The sequence below is a fragment of the Ixodes scapularis genome, unplaced genomic scaffold (assembly GCF_016920785.2).
Source record: "Ixodes scapularis isolate PalLabHiFi unplaced genomic scaffold, ASM1692078v2 ptg001568l_1__unscaffolded, whole genome shotgun sequence".
NCBI lineage: Eukaryota > Metazoa > Arthropoda > Arachnida > Ixodida > Ixodidae > Ixodes > Ixodes scapularis.
Genome location: NW_024610167.1, coordinates 1,302,122 through 1,324,317, shown reverse-complemented (window position 1 = coordinate 1,324,317; position 22,196 = coordinate 1,302,122). Strand labels below are relative to the sequence as shown.

Sequence of the window (22,196 nt, the reverse complement as noted above, 5' to 3'; positions counted from 1 at the left end):
CGGAAAATTCACGGACGGAAGAAAGGACGAACGGACTAGCGGACAAAATGTTGGGATTGGGGGGTAGCCTTAAAAAAGCATTTCACGCGTTAAAACATGGCGTAGCTTATAATTTCCACATTTCTAGCGTCGTGATTCGTACTTTGCGTTCTTATTGTCTAATCTTGCGATGAAATTGGCTGGGAATAAATGGGTGCTTGCCGCCCCTGTGTGTTCTAACAAGCGGCCAACGACTGTGGGCACTGAACACATAAGAAGCCGCTGTTCACGGCTTATTAGGATAACCATACTACCATTAGAACCCGAGCGTGTTGGTAAGGTTCAATTTGAACACGAAATAATTAACAAATAGTGTGGAGCACCCAACACGACATCTTTACGTTGGCGACCTTTCTAGTTGAAAGATGTCTTCTGTGCCTTGTCCTATTTGCTTGTTGTTTTGTGTGTAAAATGTCCACACTTGTGGCATCGTGATTCGCACTTAGGCGCTCTTAACGGCTAATGATGCATGCTCTTATTGGCTGCTGAGCAAGAATACGACGATAGTCACTCGTCACGCTCTTCCTTTTTAGTTTTCAGTGTTCCTACCAGAAGATATATGTAGGATGTATTGTATGAAAAACACTAATTAAAAAAAAGAAAAGAAAACATGCTCACCAGCGCGAACCTGGACGTCCCTGCTGCCAAGAACGCCGACTCTGTTCGCTGCGGTACACCTGTACACTGCGCTGTGCACGTCTTGCCTGTACTGCTCTGCACGGAAGGGTTCGAACACGATGGTACCGTCGGGCTGCAGCCTCCGAAGCCCCGGTATGTCCAACGCCGATCGCGACTCAGCTCGCACTTCGCTCTCGACGGTCACCCAGCGTATGTCGGGGACGGGATGCCCCTTCGCCGCGCAGAACAAGGCGGCACCGGTGCTATTCACGAACCGAAGTCGAGCTGGTGGCTCCCGGACAAAGTAAGGCGCATCTCCAGGTAGTGAGGCACCTGTGAGGATACAAGAAAACATTATTTATTAATTAAAAAAATAAAAAAAACACGCGCACATTTTTTTTGTCATTTTTAGATATGAATGATTTGATGTATTAAAACACACAATTAAATGTACGCTGACAAAAAAAAATGTTTTAATAAAAGTTATGATATAGACTTTTGGCGAAAAATAAAAGCGACGACTGTAGGGGTCGGTACCGTGTTCTCCTGATAATCGCTCTGATACCATTGACTTGGTAAGGAGACCGCGTACATCATGTATTGGTCTTCACTCAGTTTAAAACATCATATTATAGTTCCTTTAACAGCTAGTAAAACTAGAATTATAGTCGAATATGAAACGATCAACTATTTCGAACTCTTTTACAATGAAAGGTTATCCAGGGTTGTGAAAAGAACGCTTCAGTGTTCATAGTAAAAAAAAAACGAAGACAAAAACAAAACAACTCGTTTGGTTAGCTAGACGCTTGGCTAAAATTTATTTGGCTATTGTGAAACAAATTCAATACCACCACAATGGATCTCTTTTGTGGTTTAGTTGTGTTTTGAGCGCAGTGTATAATATACCAGTACGACTACATGGTTGTCATGCCATTTGTGAGATTTTCCAGTCTTGTTTTATGGCGTTTTGTTTCTCACAGCTTAGACCAGATAATAAAACGGAATGTTTTTTTTTTACTAGCGGGTATAGCATGTCCTACCATCAAAAATACATACATAAAAAAATTAAAAAAGAGTCACAAAATTAAAAGACAGTCTGGTTTTATACCTTGATCGTCTGGTTCATCGATCGCAGAATTTGACATCACATAGCCTGAGAATGCTGACCATAGTTTTGTTCATTTACTTCACAGAAATAACAAAGGTCGATTCGGTCACCTCAAGAGTGCGTCATTGTTAATCTTTTTCATCCTTTATTAGCCTTCACTTTTTGGTCCTTTGTTTCTTTTTCATTATAACCGCTTCTTGTGCTCAAGTTCACTCGGACATGGTTGCAGCTTGCGACAAAGATTGTGTAACGTTTCGATTTTGTGGTTGTAATTCTCAAATTTCACGTTTGAAACCCGGGCTCCGAGAAATGCCTGAGGTATAATGTATATAATGTGCGCCCAAAAAAACAAAAATAAAATCTCAACGAACATTGTGATTAGCAAAGGCTATGCACAGGAACAGCTGTGCCTAAATATTAGCTACTTCGCAATGAAATGATAATTTATGTTTATTACACCTATTGTCAAATTGATTTTATCGTTTTTAATGACAGTTGTTAAGTTATGTGAGAATTCATATTCTGATTAGTTCAAAATTCCTGCATAACTAGGGTGACCAGAGTCTACAGCGTAGAACGCGGAACATCGGTGAGAGGCGGGGGGGGGGGGGGGTGAGAGGGGGGGTAAGAGGGGGGAGCAAGGACGAGAGAAAATGCAAAGAGCTTTGTGTGCAACAACTCTATGCAGTTTGCATTAAATTTTTTAATTCGCTCTTCCCGATCGAGCGCAGGGCGAAGTTTGGACACGACTTGTGCCCAATTTCAATTCCCCGCGCTCAGTCGACAGAGATGAAGTTAAAAAATCACGTCGTGCGTCCCCGTCGGGCTTCAGTAATTGAACCCGAGCCCTGGCCGAACGCTGATGCAGTGTTTGGTTATGTGGACCGAGCGCTGCGTCAAAGTACAAACTAATTATCCATGTTGATGTTGTCCTGATCAGTGAAGTTCCCAAGCTTGCCACTATGGGTGAGACGGTTGAATCTCCTACTAAATAGTACGATGGAAAAGTGCACCACACAGAATGTATTTACAGATGGAATCCCAGAAACAGTTCTAAGTTTACTCTATGTGAAATAACTATTTCTAATATACACAATTAGAAAAGGGGTGTAGCCCTTACACCCCTTGTGATATACACGACACCCCTAAACTTGAATTGGACGTACTGCGCATTGACGTTCAACCGACGCCACCAACGTTTACGAGCGGTTTGATAGCCGAGTTGTACACCTTAATAAAATAGCGTTAATAAGTATAACTGACTGCAAAAAAGTAATCGGGGTTTTCTTAGACCTGCTGAAAAAAATCCATTTTTTTCTTATTCATTGATGCGTACTTTATCTGTTTACTATCTTATATCGCACCGTCATCAAGCCTCTCGTAAAAGTTGGGGCAGTCAGTTTGATGTCAGTGTGCCGTACGTCGAAATGAGATTTTGGGGTGCCGTGTATCTGACAAGGAAGTAAGGGCTACAACATTTTTTTAGAATGCGTTTATTTTTATCAAATGTATTATGTCTTATTTTAGTTTTCTTTCACTCGCTTAGCACACATTTCGAAACTATGCATGGGCTGGCCCACAAAAGCAAGGACGTGAGGCTTCATGGATACAACACTGAGGAATCGGTAGGAATGCACATTTAATGCGGTACTCTGTGGTGAACTTTTCAGTGGTTTGAATTTCTGCATTCGATTTTATTGTCGAAGTGATGAGTCTCATTACGAAAACGTTTAGTAACAATTCAAAAGTCTTAAGCTTTCTCGCTGTAACTGTAGGATTTAATATCATGACGCAAATTCGTTAGAAGCTCCAAAAGGTGCATGCGCATATGCAAAACCAACACCACTGTTTTTAATCCTAGCTCTTCCGAAGCTCCGATTATCTATCCAAATACCGGAGTCTACACCCGACGGCTCATCATCATTCCCCAAAACGAAGAAAAACAAAACGCCAACGAGTCCCGCCTCCGAAGAAGGTAACAGCCACTTTATCTAAGGGCAGCTCTGGGAGCCAAAATTAGGCTCCGCTGCTGCATATTTAACCGGTATTCCCTAATGACCGTTCTCAAGACCCTAAGGCGCGCTACAATCCCACCCACTCGCACTTTTCCTCTTCTCCAACTTTTCCCTCTTTCAACTTTCCGCCGTATAACGTTTTTTTTTTTTTTCAACTTACTCTCTCATTCTTTCTCTTTGTTGGCGAAGTGTAGGTAGCGGAATGCGTTCAGATGTATTCGGCTTTGTTCTTGGGGAATGGCCGATGTTAATCTTTTATATTGCTCTTCTTTACTTTCAAAAATGACATGAAAAATTATTCTTCTGTGTTTATCTTCCTTTTTTCGCAGTCCGGTGTCAAGTGACAACGCTGACACTGTCTCATTGAAGGAGATGCTGTCGTAATGTAGAGGGATTTCTTCGCAGGACAGAAATATGTAATCTACGGAGTCAGCGTCCTTAATATCTCGGAAAATAAATGTTTTCTTTACCAGATTCTTTTGGTATTTAAGAAATATTTTAATGAATAATTTTCAATTTTTTGCTTAAATTGAAAAATATGTTAATACTACTTCAAATGCCTTTCCAGGATTTAAAATAGTTCTAGTCAAACTCAGTGTTTTAATATTTAGTTAATTTTAAATTGTGGTGGAAAGGAAACAAAAATGCAATAATCAAAATAAAAGAACTAGACATAGCGAATACTTATGCTCAGATCTCGTTCTGATGCAAACTTTGCAACATAAGCTGGGCCAGCACTTTTGAAGTATTGCTTTTGAGAGTACCAATATTCAAGGTACGTGTACGCTTTTCAGTTTCACACTGAGTGTCTTCCGTTACTAACTACCCCTTAACGAAACGGCGCTTGCATCATTGCCCGATTTGTTTAGAGCAAAAAGTCATGTGGTGAAATTAAAGTTTTAATGGAACCGAAACGTTTACGGCACAGGGAAGTTGCATTAACAGTTGCGTATCAGAACGTTGAGCGTGTTGATAAAATAACAAGAGATTAACATGAGTGTCACAAAAACGAAGAAAAAAACAAAGCCTGCGCTTCGCGATTTTCTTTTTGTTCTTTTCAAGTACACAAAATATTGCGATATAAATGTATTCTGACGCCACAAAAAGCTATAACGCAAAGGTTTATAAACCTTTTTTTACCAATGCGGACTCTATTAGTCTTCTTGGGTTTACTTGTGATCCATCCCACAATTCAAATAAATACGTAGCACGACCTCGATCTGAGTCCCATGCATCTCTGGAAAAGCTATGTTAGATTACAGACAACTACGTTGCATTGGGTGTGCGAAGAACCAGCTTAGAGCTTCCCAAATAAATGGGTCGGCCTGTAAGAAAACACATAGTAGCACATTTGGAGCTCTTATCTAAGAAGTTCAACGCAGAGGAAATGCCAGGCTCCTGCTCTATTACATTCCGCGGGGATTTCGATCATGCAGCAATCTGCGATCGACTCAGGGGATACATCAGCCGCAGGCCCAGCTCTTGCAGTCTTGCTCATTTCACCAACTTATGATTCGTCAGTGCTAAGGTTCGCCCCACGACTTCCTCCTGCCCTCGGCTAATTATCCACATACAACTGAACTTTAAATTTTTTTTGCTGAGGGATCCAATGAAGAGACTTCAGATTGTTTAGAATAAACCTGGTAAAGACTAATCACTCACAAAACACATGGTAACGAACCGTGCCGGCACATGCACAATACAGCTTTTTTTTACAATGTTGTAAAATACAGTGAAAGCTACTCTAATGACCTATTTACAGGAGAGATGCATGACCAAGGGTACACAATATAGGGGGACAATGGTCATGATGAGTTACATAATTAAGTACACTTCGGTCTTTAACTTTTTTAAATTGTGAAAATGGAGAGATGATTCCAATTTGAAACATGCTTAAAATAGCCATGAAACGAGCTTGAAACCGAATTCCATCCACTTTGCGTCGTAAAAAACGTGGAAAGAAAGTAAAAACACAGAAGTAGTGAGCCATAATAATTTTTTCGGCATATAAATTTTAAAAGAAAAACAAACTTTTTTATACCATCTTCATTTCGAAAGCTCTCGGCGTTTTCACTGCGATGCATCCCCGGTGCCAAAGCGGGTCAGTAAAATTTGCGTCGCTTCTAGTATAATAAGCTACCTCACCAGCAAACGCAATCATAAACAATAAATTGTCGGCGAATTTTGAGAAGTTTTGCTAAAGAGTATTCTGATCCGCATTTTGTAGCATAATTTGCGACGTGACGGAAATTTCAGAATTTTATGATGCTCGGAGCCATGCGCCATCGATCGTGACGTAAACGAAACAAGAGAAAGATCAGACTGTGCCGCCGCTGTCAACCCACGAGCGTCGTCTACTGAACGGGTTTCGCCTCGGTCGCGCTTCCTTCTCGAACCAGACTTTCGTTTTCTGGCTCCTTGAGTAGCTTTCAAAGCCCGTTCACAAACTTGAACAATGAGTTGCCATGGCAGCGAAGCGTCAAACGATCGTTTCGTTCGCGTACGTTCGCAACGCAAGGAGTTGAGCGGGGCTGAACTTTTGACTACGTTCGGCAACGAACGGACCGACCACACCGACAGACCATTGACAGGTCGAGGAGACCTCGGCCACGCGAAATGCATGCCGGACGCAACCTCTGTATCTGCTGAAAAACATGACGTTGGTGGTGATCGTCAATGTGGTCGGCGTGGTGAAAGCCCACCGTTCCTCGTAGAGCACTTTCCTTGACTGTGAATTCCCATCGTGTGTCGCGTGATAACTTACCACATCCTAGAAGGGAAGATCCGTCTACTCGAGCGGGGATGTTCTGGCGGCACCATCAAGAGAGCCGAAACACTCGTGCCGTAGTGTCGGTTTATTTCAACTATAGTCGGGCTTTCTTAGCGCTTGTGTCCGCGAACAACGCCTGGATTTTTTTATTGTACGCGTTCCATACGTGAGCTCAAGCTCAATCTATTACTCGTGCGTACTGTATTTAAAGTAGTGTATGAAAGATGCGAATTTTGATGTCTTGTAATAACACAAGAAACGTAATTAATGTTAGCGTAGCTGAACACCCGCAACGACTGCGTGATCACGAAATCATCACTTCTAATTTGCTGTATCACTCCTAAGATTACATCGTATGTCAAAATCGTAAAAAAGGCGTGTGGCTAACTTTGTACTATTGGTAAAATTGTGTGTTAAAGTCGTCATCGTACAAAACAACGTACTAGGGTGGGTTTTTTTTTTTCATCCACTTTTTGTTGCGAGTTTTTTCTTACAAAAGAAAAAATTAATGAAGCTTGCGCCTATAGAAAACTATCCGTCCATTTTCTGCTCCTCGAGTGAGTAGCAGCGCGTCCGTTTCGTTTTAGAGGCACCACGGAAACAGCTGACGGCGGCGGAGAAGCGTCCGCCGTTCTGATGACCTGCTGCGCTTGTTGCTTTGTGCAGGAGTGTGCACGCGTGACGCAGAATGGTTGTTCCGGTCGCTCCGATCAGAACTGACGCAGTCGTAGCTAACGCGCTTGATTCAAGTTCCCGAATTACAGCTTGTTCAGACAGGAGCTTAAAAAAACACAAAAAATACGGCAGCATGCAGTTATATCATTTGCTACTCGAGGAACCACGTCCAAGCACTTGGTGCAGGCTCATTGGTTAGAGGGTCCTCGGGTCTAAGCTCGTCTGTGTATGCTCGGAACATTCCGTACTTTGGAGTCGCCACTCCTTGTCGTCCGATTCCGACGAGGAAGTGGTCTTCATGGAAGACCCGTCGCACTTTTCAACATTCGTTCCAGCGTATTGGACCAGTCACACACTGTCTCTGTAACGCAACATTTCTAATTATATTTTGCTCAGCTGCGATGTGTTCTTGGATATAGTGGTGATGAGAGGCGCAGGTTAAGAAATGACGCCGTTTGCATCGGCGCCATCGGCGCAGTAAAACACTGAGGTAAAACATACAGGCACACCTCCAACTCGCCACTAACGCTCCGTTTCTCCTACTGCCGAGAAAAGTTCCGGTCCGTGCTAGAGTCCGTCACGGCCGTCAAAATCACGCTGCAGCTTATTTTGCGGTGAGTTGTAGAAAAAAAACAAAAAAAAACTCGTTATTTCTTTAAAAAAAATTGTGTGTATAAGTGAATAGTCTGACACGAAAACGGGTGCCTTAACGGCATTCAGTGAACATTAAAGGTTTAATGAAAAAGTTATTTGTCAAAATTTAAAGGAAAAAAAAGGCGTTCCCTGGTACTTTTAACGTACTCTAAAATGAACAAATAAGCAAATTTTATAACTATTTGGAGCACATGATATATGCGGCAGTGCTCTATCTTTACCACTTCTGTAACACGCGAAAGGATGGCGGCGTCAAAACGCGGAAGATGATATTATCATCAGAATATAAAGCGCTTCGTGCGAACATCGTTACTTATTTAGATATAAGTTCGGTACTATCTCATTAAACAAGAAATATAGATAGCATTGTTTAGTAGTGAAATGCAGCAATTATAATCTCATTCACCGTCGCACCATGTTTCTCAAACACGAAGAATGACCCAGGAAGTGCATCCTGGAATTTAATTTTCGTGCAGCAAACACATTTACGTGACCTTCAGACTGTATGAAATTAATGCCCAGTAAAAAATGTCTAGACAACTTTTTTATATAAATTGTATACGGTATATTTTCTGCCGCCTCTTCTTTTTAACGTTTGGCAAGGGTGTTATAAAACGTTAGGTTTCGCTTTTATGTGATCTCATAGTGCGAAGGCTTGCACATCTTCGTACCACGGCTAGAGGGTTATGTTATAAACACAGCTTTAACGACTACCGTATCTGGATGCACTTAACAACCTTAAATCGCATGCTTTTCGTTTTTGTTTCTGCGTATTGAGTAAATTCAGCTAATATGACTAAACATGATTAGAATAGCAAAACTATTTTATTACTGAATGAACAAGATCATTTGACATAAAATTAATTTGAAACAATGCATGTTGTATCTCTTACCGCCCTATGCAAATGTTATACTAACTGTCCGGCCCTATATAGACCAGTGGTATACAAATTTCATTCAAGTCATAAGAAAAGAATGGTACGTTACAGCGGTAATTTCATGTATTTGTAGCCGTTAAAGTAATTTTTGTGATTGATAGTTTAGTGAATGTTTGCATACAACTGTGGCCGTTCATAGCTAGAACAAAAACCTGTTGGGGTGGACGATCTAACTTAAAATATATTATCATCGCTTTATATTATAATCTCGTTTTGTTATTACGAACCGTGCTAACATATATACCCCAGTATATTCACATCGCTTTCAAGGACAAGCTGAGGAACTGCATGCATCGTATTGCAATTGGAATTTTATTCACCATACCGTGTCATCCAATATTGAATCTGTTCAAATCCAAATTAAATAATTTATATATGAGCTTTTTTTGCGGCAAAGTGCCACTACAGGTGGGTCAAATTACTTCGTAAGCTGAAATTATAATTGTGCCTTATAAACGCAGTTTACGTGATATATGTTTTCTACGTGAATTTGTAACGTACGTCGGTCAATTACAGGAATTCGCGCCTGTCCTGTAGGCTTCTAGTCCTTGCCTTTTTTGCGCTATTCTATATGTTTTACTAAGAATTCAACCAAACACGCGAATTCCCGAAGGAAAAATCCATCAATGTAACCCTGTTTGGCAGTCAATGTTTTCTAGTGGACCGCTGACTGTGCCTGACTGTACGTCAAGCATGTCTGATTGGCGAACAAGTTACTCTGACCGACAGTCAAACTCCAGTCAGACCCCGCTTGTCGGCTTTCTGATGGTTTCCTGGTGGCAGTCGGCCGCCGCGAAATGCCATCAGGATGTCTTGGTGGTGATTCTGGCTGTACATCGATTGTCCCTGACTGTACGTCAGAAAGCTTTGACGTGCAGACAGACGTACGGTCAAAGGACGTAAAGTTCGTTCGGATACCACTATTTCGTCAAATCTATGAATACGAAAAGTAATCTATGCACGAGAAAACGATCTTGGGACGTGAGCCCATAAAACCGCTGACGTCAGAGATATGACACTCAACCGACCGACAACTTTGATCAGAAGCCCGTCGAAGCGCCGAAGCGCCGAGCACGACACTTTGCACTTCGCTTCGCCCATAGAGGCTTCGCCGAGCTTTCATGAACGATCGCTCTCGACTCGTTTTGTTTGCCCGCTCGCTCCAACCTGTCGATCCTGCCCGGGCTCTACAATGTCTCATGTTTTAGTAGAATTTCTACTCGACAAGACCCAGCCTGTTGTGAGTTCCGACGATGTAAGGGACTTTAGCGGTGTAGTTGAAGACGACAGGGTGTACCAGGTCTACTGGGCCGGTGATGCGCGAACAAAAGGATCGTTCTACGACGCGAAAGTACTCTACATGGCAGGTGAGTAGAACTGAAGTACGGCGAGTGATGTACGAGTGCTTTGCATAACATGCTGACGGCTTAACTGCATTTGCAGCCAAAGCATTTCTTATAAAACGAATAGTCAAAACGAGTTTCTCTAACGGTGGCGTTGCATAGCGGTTAAGGTGTCCGGTTTGTATGCATGTGGTCGCGGGTTCGATGCGCGGTGGTGCTGCGTTTTTTTTTTGTTTTTTTTTCTCTCGAACATTTTGTTTTATCGAGGCATTTGGCGATATTTATGAGTGCGTATAGCTTTACTCTTATATAAATGCTGCCCTTGTTGATGAAATTCCCTTGGCAGTGGCCGTCAGACGTCATCTGATGGACCATCAGATGACGTCTGATGGTCCATCACGTTCCACCAACGCTGCTGACTGGCAGTCTGTGTCCCAAATTACGTAGCTTGATGGAATTTTCAATAGGGTTCAAAACACGTCAGACCAGGGGTCTCAAATGTTTTGGCAATGGGGACAGATCGGGAATTTGTCACGGTCTCAGGGACTGAAAATGAATAAGTGAAAGTGAATGGAGGCAAATTCGAAAGTTAGAGTAAACATTTAAAACAAAAAGTAGTATATGAACTGGATTAATGCGTCTACTTTATTTTGAAATTTTTTAGTATCTAAATATTACTTTACACAGCAATTGGGATACAGAAAACTCAACCGGCATCAATCCCAGTGTGTAAGACCTTTTACATGTTCAAACCGGGCAGAAGACTGCTAAGAATGATAGAACCGTTGCTGCCAACGTGCAATGGATACGACACGGGACACTAAGCACAATATACATGGGAGCGCAAAGGACTTCAAATATACGTAGTTAGGTCAATGTAAACCAGGGGACTGAGAACGAAGATTACGGTGATGATAACGTACAATGAATAATATGACGCGCAGAGCCCAAACAGATTGGAGCAATGCCCCTCATGACGAGCTTCGAGTGAGCAGAACCAAGAAAGGCATTGGTCTAACCTCTTTGGGCCCTGCGCTAGAGAAATTGTGTCCACACTATAGGAACCAGCTTCACAATGCAGGTTGAAAGACTCAGAAAAGCCAGCTATCCGTTTCCACTACTGGCTAATGTGGCGGACACCTTGTTGAAAAAGTCAAAAGGGCTCCCATCTAACAAAACTGATGTCAACAAAACGAGACCAGAGGTAATTCCTAATCTCCGCAAGACCTCACACGATTAAAAAAAAATTTAGCAAGTCATTTTGGGGTCCGAGTTGTTGTATCGGCACCAAGAGAAATCAGCCAAATTTGCTCTAGAGTAAACGTGACAGCCGATGGTGCTAAAAATACAGGTGCACTAAGAAATATGTCAAGGCTTTCCTTTCGTGCACTTCAGGTGTGGTGTATAGTATACCACTCTCGCGCGGCAAGAGCCATGTCGGTCAAATGGGCAGATGCCTTAATGGTAGACTACGCGAACACGATCAGTCCCTGAGAGCCACAAAAGGGGACACCTTGCAACACATTGTAACGAGTGCACATGCAGTCCATTATTCGGGAAAACAAGCATTGTAGGGAGTCACAAAGACAAACTGACCCGCGAGGTACTGGAAGCCTACCACATCCCCTCTGCAGTTAAGGAATGCATCAGTGTTGAATCGGTTGCACTAATAAACAAGGAAATATATTTTTAACTCACAATGAAGAACCAGCATGAATCACGGTTGCCGAAAAACACCAGGCAAGATGACAACGCGACAGCTGATTACGAATGAGGTGCTTGTCGTCATCTTTGATAATGAAGAGCCCGGACGAGCCAAGATTGATGCAAAACACACTGCATGATGGCAATGTGAAGGCCAACAACGGATCTGGTGTTTAAACAAATGACCTGGTGTCTGAAGCATGTGTCCGCGAGGGAACACCCTACTATTTGTTTTTCATCTTTCCTATTTTTTTTTAATTTTGTTTGCGGTGATATATTTTTAATATGTTCTTCTTTCTCTTCATCTCAGTAAATATATTTCTGAGTAGAACACGTTCCTCTATCTTCTATCTTCGTTCTACGTGTGCGCTAATACCGTTTAGACGTTTAAATACCAACTAGCCCAATTATCAAGTCCTTTACAGTTCATACCGTTACCTGTTCAACTATGCCGGTAACCGGGTCCTAGTTTTACGCAATGGCATACTCAACCTGCTCATCGGTTGGATCAAAATACTCACCGGGTTGGCTAAACTTCTCACAGGTATGATCAAACGTTTTACTGTTTGAGTGCAGCGGTGTGCGGACATGTTCGCACCGCAAAGCAGCATGGCAAACCAGTTTGGAAATGCTCACCAGTTTCGTCAAACCCGTACGCAGTTTCATGAAACAGGTGATTAGTTGCACCAAAACCGGTTAGCACTTTGGCTATGGCGCTGTTTCGCCGCAAGGTGAGCGATTGAGAGATGGGGAGCGGGCCCGATCGAGCCGACTTTTAGCTGGCAGTTGAAGCCGTTCGAACGTGTAATGATCCGCTCGGTCGATCACCTACGAACGGGCTCTGGGTAGAGCGCTGCAAATCAATATATGTGTCCCACTGTCGTCACTACACTCCCTTTTTCCCTTACGGTTAACTGCAGTGGAAGCTACGAGCCATCTCAGCTCATCTGGCACAGTAAGCATATCGCGCGACTGAACGTCGCTATTCCTTTGCCGAGGGTCATGCCTGACACTCTCAAGACTTTGGATGGAATCAGATTGCTTCTATCGTCCGACACTCTTTTTCATACGGTGAAACGGAGTCTAGTGTTTTATTTAATGCATATAATCGGAGTAATGAGCCACCAGAGTGTCTCGCCTGCACTTGTTTTGTGGGGTTTGTGTCCATGTGCTTACTTTCAAGAGCTGCAGAGAGCGGTGCAAGAAGCCCTCGAACCCGCCGTAGCGGTTAGCCTCCTCTGATATGGGATGGCCCTTCCGCGGTCGGTCTTCTCGCCTTTCTGTCTCGATCACATTGAGGCCGTCAAAATTAAACCGAAACAAGGCCACTCCTATGAAGATTAAACTTGTTTCTAGAGTTAAATTTGTGTAATTTGGCGAATATACAAGGTGTTTATTTTTACGTGTAACATATTTGTTAAAAAAAAAGCCGTGAAAGTTATTCTAATACGGTTTGTGCGGGTGAGTTCTATAACCACTAGGACATAATATATGTGACTAATCGTCAGAAGGATCTAAATAATTAACTTCAAACTGCTTTTTTTTTAATAGACATGTGCTTCCATTTACAAACTTGCTGAGCGCCATCAAAAATAACAGAGTCATTAGTTTTTAGAAATATTTTGAGCACTTGAGAAGCATAGTAGTGCGCTAAAGATACCACTCGTGTAGCAGGCACAAGTCTGGGGCTATGATAAAAGACGGAAAAAGAGCACGGGCGCATCAATACACGGGCACCCTCGCTTCTGCTAAACTAGTGGTAATTTTATCGTTTCGAGTGCCTCTCGCCTGCTCCCACTATTCTAATATTTACGGATTTAGTGGTTTTCGTCGGTGCTCAGAAAAGTCCAGAAAATAATTATGAGTTTATTTTCAATAATGAAAAAGTTTAGGAACACGTATTAGTTATTTTGCGTACTCATATTTATGGTTAGTCCGCTATACTTTAACCCGTGGCAACATAATTCACATGGGGAAAACCCCTTAAGAAGCTTTCAGGGCTTTAAAAAAAATTTGCACGGCTTAAAAAGAAACACCCTCTTTATATGCATGTCTTGATCATTTTAGTATACGGCGGGCTATCAAGTTCAGAAGGCTGAAGTCCTGCAGAACATTCTCCTGAGTCAGCTACTCCAAAAATTCTTTTTTTTTTTTTTAAAGAAAGCGTCCCGGCTCTATATTTGCGTGTGCTAACCCGACTCATTTGAGATGGTACACATTTGGGACTAGCGAACGATTTACCTCCATACCCGGATGGCCTGTTCAAAGGGACGCCTACATCAAACGGGTGCCCGTATTGAACGGGTGCCCGAATCAATATGGCGCCGGTATGAAACGAATACCCCTATCAAATCAAATGGGTACCGATGTCAAACGGGTACTCGTTTAAAACAGTTGCCCGTATCCCATAATCTATGACCTAAACGAGTCGGCCAGTTTGTAACCCATTTTAAACATAAATTATTTTTTTTTTTTTTACGGCTGGTTTGTTTTGTATGAAAGTATGGCATAATGAAGAATAAATCCACCCTGCGAATTATTTTGCTCGCGAAATATTGTTCATTAATATTTGATGGCAACAAGAATTTCCCAGAACGAAATACTGGGGACGTTAAATTGTGCTTTAGTCATTTATGATACTTTGCCGAAAACATAAGTAAAAAGAGCATTCAAAATTATAAGCTGCACAAAGTAGTTCGAAAATGCGATCATCTATAGATTTAACAGCTCAACGGCTCAATGCGCCATCAAGGAACCCAGTTGGAGACGACGCAATTCCAGATGTCGATACGAGTTCCCGGCGGTAAATCGAATGGGTTCAAGAAAGTGAAACAAAAAAGTAGGAAACATAACATCAAGCGTCTTATATGAGCTCGGTGCCACAGATGCCTCAGATTACGCGATCGGAGCGGCGTGCGTGGAGTGGTTGTTCACATTTTGTCGTTTACCTTCTTATGAAAGTTTGAGGAGCATAGGAACGGCTGTTGCCACAATTGAGGGTAGATTTTTGCCACTTCAATTGTTCAAAACCCTTGTTTTATTCTCCGATCAAAAAAGAAAAGAAAATCGTCGTTTATTTTTTTATTTGTTTTGTTTCAGAATGAAGGCGCCTGAAAATTAAGAGACAGTTCTCCTCAACTTTGACATTTCAGTTTCCTTTTGCGGGGAATTGATGAAAATATACTACTGAACTAATGACTACATTGTAACTAAAGCAATCCAGCTCATGCGTGTCATTTCAATGATTTTATACTTAAAACTGCTTCTGCGTAGTGTCTCTCCGCTGGTTTATATTGATATGTTTATTTTCAAAGGTTGGTACAGTACATCGTTAAGGAAAAAAACATTTCAGCAGTAAACAAAACACATAAAGCGTCACTACAAACGAAGTGCCCCATCTGCACAAATTGCACCATACACGCTATTCTCTCCGTTCTGTCCTTTCTTGGCACTTATTGGCCCACCTGTGTAGTTGGCTTTATATTTCGGTATACTCGGCGGTCGTGAGAAAAGCAAGCCGAGTTTTTGGGCCCTAGTAAGTAAACTGCGCATCGCAGAAAGCTGAAACACCGTGCGAATGTGAAACTAGCGGTTCTGATAAAAACGCGAAAGTTTGAGAACATAAGGGTGCTTAAATCAAGATATTAAATACAAATACCATATTTTTTTATCAGTGACGTCCATCTAAGCCTAATATTGTCAAAACAAGAAAAGGCTATGCGGGCGCCTGTGTCATCCCTTCCAGTGGAAACAGCTTGTCATCAAGAGAAAAAATATTGTATTTCTTCATGACGAGTGTTTATCACTGATATAAATCCCTCATGCACCCGTAATCTAAGCTAATGTTCTTAAGATAGTAAGGTGAACTGAACGTTGGCTCATTGAAACAGATCGTGTTTCCTAATTATCTTTTGATCCAAATAACATCATTTTCTCAAACTTTCGCGTTCTATATCAACTACTTCTGTCAGACTCTCAAAAGGCTTGAGTTTTTTCGATGCATAGTTTTGTTGCTCAGGCCGAAATGCACGTTCGGTTTTTTCTCACGAACGCCGGTTAGTTTAGGCTCTAGCATGTTGTAAACAAGTTCAGAGATAGTCCCAAAACAATCCTATTACACAGTGCAGCTCTTAGGCGCTCCTTCCAGTGCTTCGCGGCGTCGCCATCGGCGTAACTAACGTTACTAGATCGGTTAAGTTACCCAGCTCCCCATTAGACGCGCCCCGGAAAACCGCCCCCTTCCGTTCGCGGGAGCGTGGTGGCGCTGTCGTCACAGCCCGCCTGGTCCGCCAAGCCGGCCAAGCTCTAGGCAAGCTCAGGATGCTGGCTTTTCATTGCGACATCAGGCAGTCGGAAACCACGCGCACTTGGTTTGAAGAAATAGACTCTCCAAATAGATTGTTCTGCAGTCACATGATTGTAAATAATCACGCTGAAGTTTTCTTCGATTCTTACAGTATAATTCAACGGATAGGAGCTTAGGTGCGTAGCTTTGGGTCGAGATTCCGAGTACGATTTTATGCTCGTGTAATATCAAAGTGAAATGGTATTTATTTCAGAGTTGATGTCTCTTCTATTCATCTATGCCCAGCTTCCACAGGGAGGGGCTCGCATGGGCTGTCAGCACAGTATCCAGTTCTGGATAAGTGCTCCCACATATTCGTAAAAGAAAACAAAATGCTCACCTATGTTTTTTTAATCTTTTATTTGTTGCCATAACAAATCCTCGCAAAACTGAAATTATGGCGCAATACTCCGCAATGTTCATTTCTTCTTCCATGAAAAAATCACGACAAGAAACCAAAGCACTAAGAGTGGACATGCATGTATGGGGCGATCATAAGACCTGAACTTTCTTGCTTTTTACTTCCTCTTCTTCGTCATCTCTCAATTGATGCATCCCGCGTAGAAGTGTATTCGCATTAAACCAAAGATGCAGTGAAATTTTCGAAGTGGCCTTTCCACCCCGGCCTTTTTATGTCGCATTTTCAGGGTAGCTAAAATCGTCTTTATTTTGGCTTGAATTAAATCGCAGAAGCATCAGAAGATTGAAAAAAAAAAAAAAAAAAAAACATGTTCATGAAGTTATTTTTAGCGCAAATACAACATTAAAGAAGCAGTAAGTAACACAAAGCAAATTTAAATTAACGCGCGCATATAAACACGTCAACAACCATGCTGCAGTCAGGCACGTGGAGCATGCACACGCTTAAACAAATGAACTCGTTTCACGTAGACAACGAGTGTGTCTCACAATTCATAACCTGTTGCCGCGAAGCGGTAGCAGGTAGTGTAAAATAAATAACGGTTCTAATATCTACCGCACGTTCAGAGGCAAATCTCCAAAGTGTGAACACACGGATCCGCGCACATCAGCTGAGCGGAAGTGATGTCTCGAAATTCTTGGCCCCTCGTCACGCGTCTCCGAAATGGCCCCCACACGTAAGGGACAGACGTTCTCACACACGTAAAGAACACACGAGCGCAGCAACTAAGTTGTTTTCACCAGTAGCAGGTCCCGATGTAGACAAATGCAAATACCAAAACAGCCTTCTTCCTACAAAAGAAGACGTCTTCAAATCGACATTCGTTCATAACGCGGCTTTTTGATATGTATGCAGCAGTTGACGATTGAGCTTCTGACATAAACAGACATAAACACAGAACACCAGAGAAGGAAGTTCATGGTATTGTAGTCCTGAAGCGGCCAAAACACAACGGTTCATGTGTCGGAATCCACGAACGATAGACGTAGCTATTTCTCCGAGTTGATTGCCTCGGTCCCGAATGTCGGTAATTGCCGAAAGTACGCAGGCCCGTCGGGCGTGAATTTACTTAAAAATCCAAGGAAATGTGTCAATCCGGAAATTATCACACTGGCAACAGTTGTTGGTAGTACACTTAGTGAACCCACAGAAAAACGATCTGTTTCACGGCGTATTTAGATTTACCGAGGCCAGTCAAGCCGAACGGGTGAAGCGGGCTGCGACATGAGCGCCGTTACGCGGCAGTGAAAGGCAGATCGTCGGTTTTTTCTCGGAGCTTATCAACTTATTCGATCCAGTAAAGTTGGGCGTAAGCGCACGAGTCGCATTATGGGACGTCGCAGACATATACACCAGTTCAATTCCCCGTTAAATTTAGCGAAGAAACTGAATTGGTGTAAGTCTGTGACGTCACAAAATTCAACACCCCGCATTTAGTTTCCCCGCTGAATTTAGCGGTAAAACTGACGTCAGATGACCTCAACACCAATTGAGTTTCTCCCCTAAATTTATCGGGGAATTAGATTGGTGTTGAGGACACGTGACGTCAATTTTCCCGCTATATCTGGCGGAGAAACAGTTTTTTATAGGTAACGTGACACGAAGTCATGCGACGTCATTTTCCCCGCTAAATTTAGTGGGGAAACTAAATTGGTGTTGAGGTCATGCGGCGTCAATTTTCCTGCTTAATTTCAGCGGCGAAACTCTGGGAAGAGGGGAGGGAAGTTACGGAGGACGAGGAGGAGAGGAGGAGAAGGAGGAGGGAGCAGGAGGTAAGGTATGTATGAAAGGAGTGGAGGAGGAGGAAGGGAGGAGGAGGAGGGGGAGGAGGGGAGCGTAGGGACAACCTCTTCCTCCATACCCTCCCCTCCTCTTTCTCTGTACCCTCCCCTCGTGTTTCTTACCCTCCCCTACTCCTCTCGTGTACCCTCCCCTAGTTCTCCTGCGTTCCCTCCCGTCACGGTATATCGTAAAAATAAAAAAGTTGGGGCTCCAATTCACGCTGTGAAGATGGTTGGTCAGCGAAGCTGTGGTATCACCTGCAACGATTGCCTACTGCACTATACGAAATGCCGCCGGTCACAGCACGCCTCCGCTGGTCGTATACTGCCGCTTCTTTTCCCTTTGCCGTTCCTAGTATTCAAGCTGCTCCTCGGGAGTCCTAACCATGCCTGGCCTATTCATCGCGGTGCTGCAGCAACAATGAAATCAGTTGCTACACTCCCTTTCATCTTATGTTTAAGCGCAGCGGATCTTAAAACCAATCGGAGCCAATCGGAGGCCGTGTGAATGTCACGTGGCCTTAGACAGGGGGCACAGTGACGCGCGGAAAGCGTATCAGGGGCCACGTCCACAGAACGGATTGGCTAAGATAGCTCGTAGCATCCGCTGCGTCCGTATGTAAGGTGAAACGGAGTACAGGAGGGTTCTTTTTTTATATATGAAAGGCTAGTGACGCCACTCCCCCGTCGCAAACTGCCGTCGCCGCGGCAGCTTGGGCAACAGTAACCCTCACCGGGGACACATGCGATGAGCGCTACGTGCTTCGCATTGTTCGCAGGCGCCGTTATCAGCCATTATGCCGCTTGCACTTCACACGAGGGCTTCGAATGACGTCAACCCCTTTCGAAGCAGCGGCAAACCTCATTTTTACCGGAACGCGTGGGAGGGTCTTCCTACTGTTCCCTCGCGCGTTATATTGCCACGCGTCGTGCTGTGTCAAGCCGCGAGCTGCGTAATGTTATCTATCCTCCTTTACGCGCGCGCCATGAGTGCGCGCTTTTCGTTCATACGCTTATTGAGACGCTTCTCTCGAAACAGCACGTTGTTATCCGAAGATTCTAGAAAGTTCGATGAGCGGGTAAAACGATAGCAACCGGCCCGACCGCTACTCTTATTATTCTCTTCACCGGCTACCGCCCACACTCGCCTCCCGCCCGTCTTTCTTTTCGGAGGGCACACGTTCGCCCAATAAACCCTTCGTTTATGTTCCTTCAAGTTGTCCGAGTGACTTCGCCACGTGACAACTGGTGGCTGTAGCACAATTGGCGCTGGGGTTGCGGGTGCCTGCATGATGCTGTCCGCCGACTTGGCCCGCGTTCTCGTTGGATCCGGGAGGCGTCCGAACTCCGGGACCAGGCCCTGCTTCCGGCGGCTACCCCGGTGCAACGGGCTGATATCGATGGGAGGGGTGCGCTTTGAGCTAGAGTCGCAGCCTCCAGGAGGGGTGCTCTACATGGAAGGTGCCTATACCCCGCACCTCCACCAGTTGTCACGTGGCGAAATCACTCGGACAACTTGAAGGAACATAAACGAAGGGTTTATTGGGCGAACTTGTGCCCTTCGAAAAGAAAGACCGGCGGGAGGCGAGTGTGGGCGGTAGCCGGTGAAGAGAATAATAAGAGTAGCGGTCGGCCGGCTGCTATCTTTTTACACGCTCATCGAAATTTCTAGAACCTTCGGATAACAACGTGCTGTTTCGAGAGCAGCGTCTCGATAAGCGTATGAACGAAAAGCGCGCACTCATGGCGCGCGCGTAAAGGAGGATAGATAACATTACGCAGCTCACGGCTTGACACAGCACGACGCGTGGCAATATGATCCATCATGTGGTTTTGATGTGGTTTTGTTCTTTTCTTTATTGAAACGGATAAAGAGCTGTATGCTATATGCCTAATTTCAAAGCAGATATGCTATTTTGCCTTCAATTCTTCGCCTGGAGTTTTTTGCTTGCAACGCCAACGACACGAACATTCCCTTGCCTTGTAGAGGTCTATAGCTTCGCTGTAAAAACCTCTAGAGCTGGGCTCTAATCTTAATTTACAGACACTTGTAAATGCCTTTCAAGTTTGTGCAAATACACACAGACTCATAATAAACCAGCATACCAAGTTGATGGTCTGGGACTGGGGAACATATGTCTAACTTCATTTAAACGCACACGTTTGCTAGTGGTGTTATCTCAACAAAATATTTCATCGGTTCAGTAAAATTGTCTTTCCCCAAATGGCAAACCGCAGGTCTTCTGGGCACTAACATTGAAGCGGTTTGCTTATCCCTGATATAATTTCCTATTCACTCGAAGAAATCTGGTACTTTTTCTTTCCCGCAAAGCATTTGGCAGAGTCAATCGCTGCGAACTACTCAGAAAGCTCGGCAAATGGGAAGGTTGGAAATATGTTTAGAGCTGAGACAAATTCTAATGCGACACTGTGAATTACACCCAGACATGTTCACGTCGGGATCAGTGTCACGTCGTAGACCGTCAGGTTAGCCCTAGAAATATTTCAGTCTCAATATACGTCATTCATAACCCGAAGATTGCCGCGATTAGCCCTCCCAACTGCTTTCCTGCCAAGAAACGCACCGCAGTGCAAGCAGCAGGAGAGTCGCTGCTTTCTGGCGAATGCATTTTGAGAACAACGACGCGGCAGAAACGTCACGCAATGTCATTCTTTAAGGTTCACGGTTCTATCACCCACACGAAAAATAACTAGTCTCTGTTACTTAAGCGCATGCGCGGCGTTTACTATTTCAGCAGAAGGCCTACCAGCCATGCTCCGAACGCATTCCATAGCCCATTAGACAAAGGCGGCATATAGAAGTCGGCCGTTGTAATGTATACTGACTTCAGTGTTTAATGAACCTGGTGCTCTGTGAAAGCGCAGACACGCATCCTTATTCCAAAGTGAAATTCCTCTCGTCGAATGTGATCAGTTAGAATTAATACTCACCTGAAAACGGAACTGAAATTAAGATACATCTAAGACGTTCGGCTGGAACCAGTGGTGTTTTCAGTTTGACAGTACGATGCACTAATAACGACTTCAGTCTACCACCGACAGATTAATCACCCACTTTTTAAACCGCACGAGAATAAACAGGAAAGGAAAACCATCTGAAGAGGTTAAACGTAAATCGACGTCCTTTTCACAAATTCCAGCAGAAATACTTGCCCGCAGTACATGTTGATGACAAGCGAAAAAGAAAAATGCAGAAAAAAACTATATATATTTTCTTTTTTTTACACAATATTCAGTTAGGGGTGTTTGCTGTGATATAGTGCCTGTCGTTTGGAAGACAAATGAATACCTGTTCTTTTGTTTGTTTCTTTTCTAAAAATGTACAACTGGTTAAAAGTCAAGTCTCCGCTAAAATGTAGAGCCAGCGATGGAAAAAAGAACCCAACGTTTCAGTACTCAACGCTATTTAAATCAGATTTGTCTGCGATTTAAGAAAGGTTGAAGGTAAAACTGGCTTCCAAAGTCGTTCCCTAATGGCTCTAGTTTGATGAAGTCTCTTACTGAAAACGAGTTCCATTTTCTGATACAAGATACACGAAAACCGCTTATAACTCTTGTTTCACATAAAGGCAAAATCTGAAACTTGGTGTCCACTCCCTCCCGCTAACGCTTCATTTTATAGCAGATTGAGCGTTCTGCCGAGCGTAGTTTGCTTTTCCGGTGTTAAAACAGTTATATTTTCTTCGCACCCGCCACAAACATAGGAGCATTTTTGGTTATCCTAATAAAGGGAGGTTGGGAACTTGCTCTCCTTCCCAATGGGA

General features: G+C 43.5%; 1 protein-coding gene across 1 annotated transcript in view; it reads right to left on the bottom strand.

Annotated features, from left to right (window-relative positions):
* Positions 1–22,196, bottom strand: part of LOC8043935 (Down syndrome cell adhesion molecule-like protein Dscam2) — a 288,829-nt gene that overhangs the window by 101,409 nt on the left and 165,224 nt on the right. Inside the window, exon 3 of the mRNA XM_042288283.1 lies at positions 658–990. Within this exon, the coding sequence (XP_042144217.1) occupies positions 658–990 (333 nt within the window). The remainder of the gene's footprint in view (positions 1–657; positions 991–22,196) is intronic.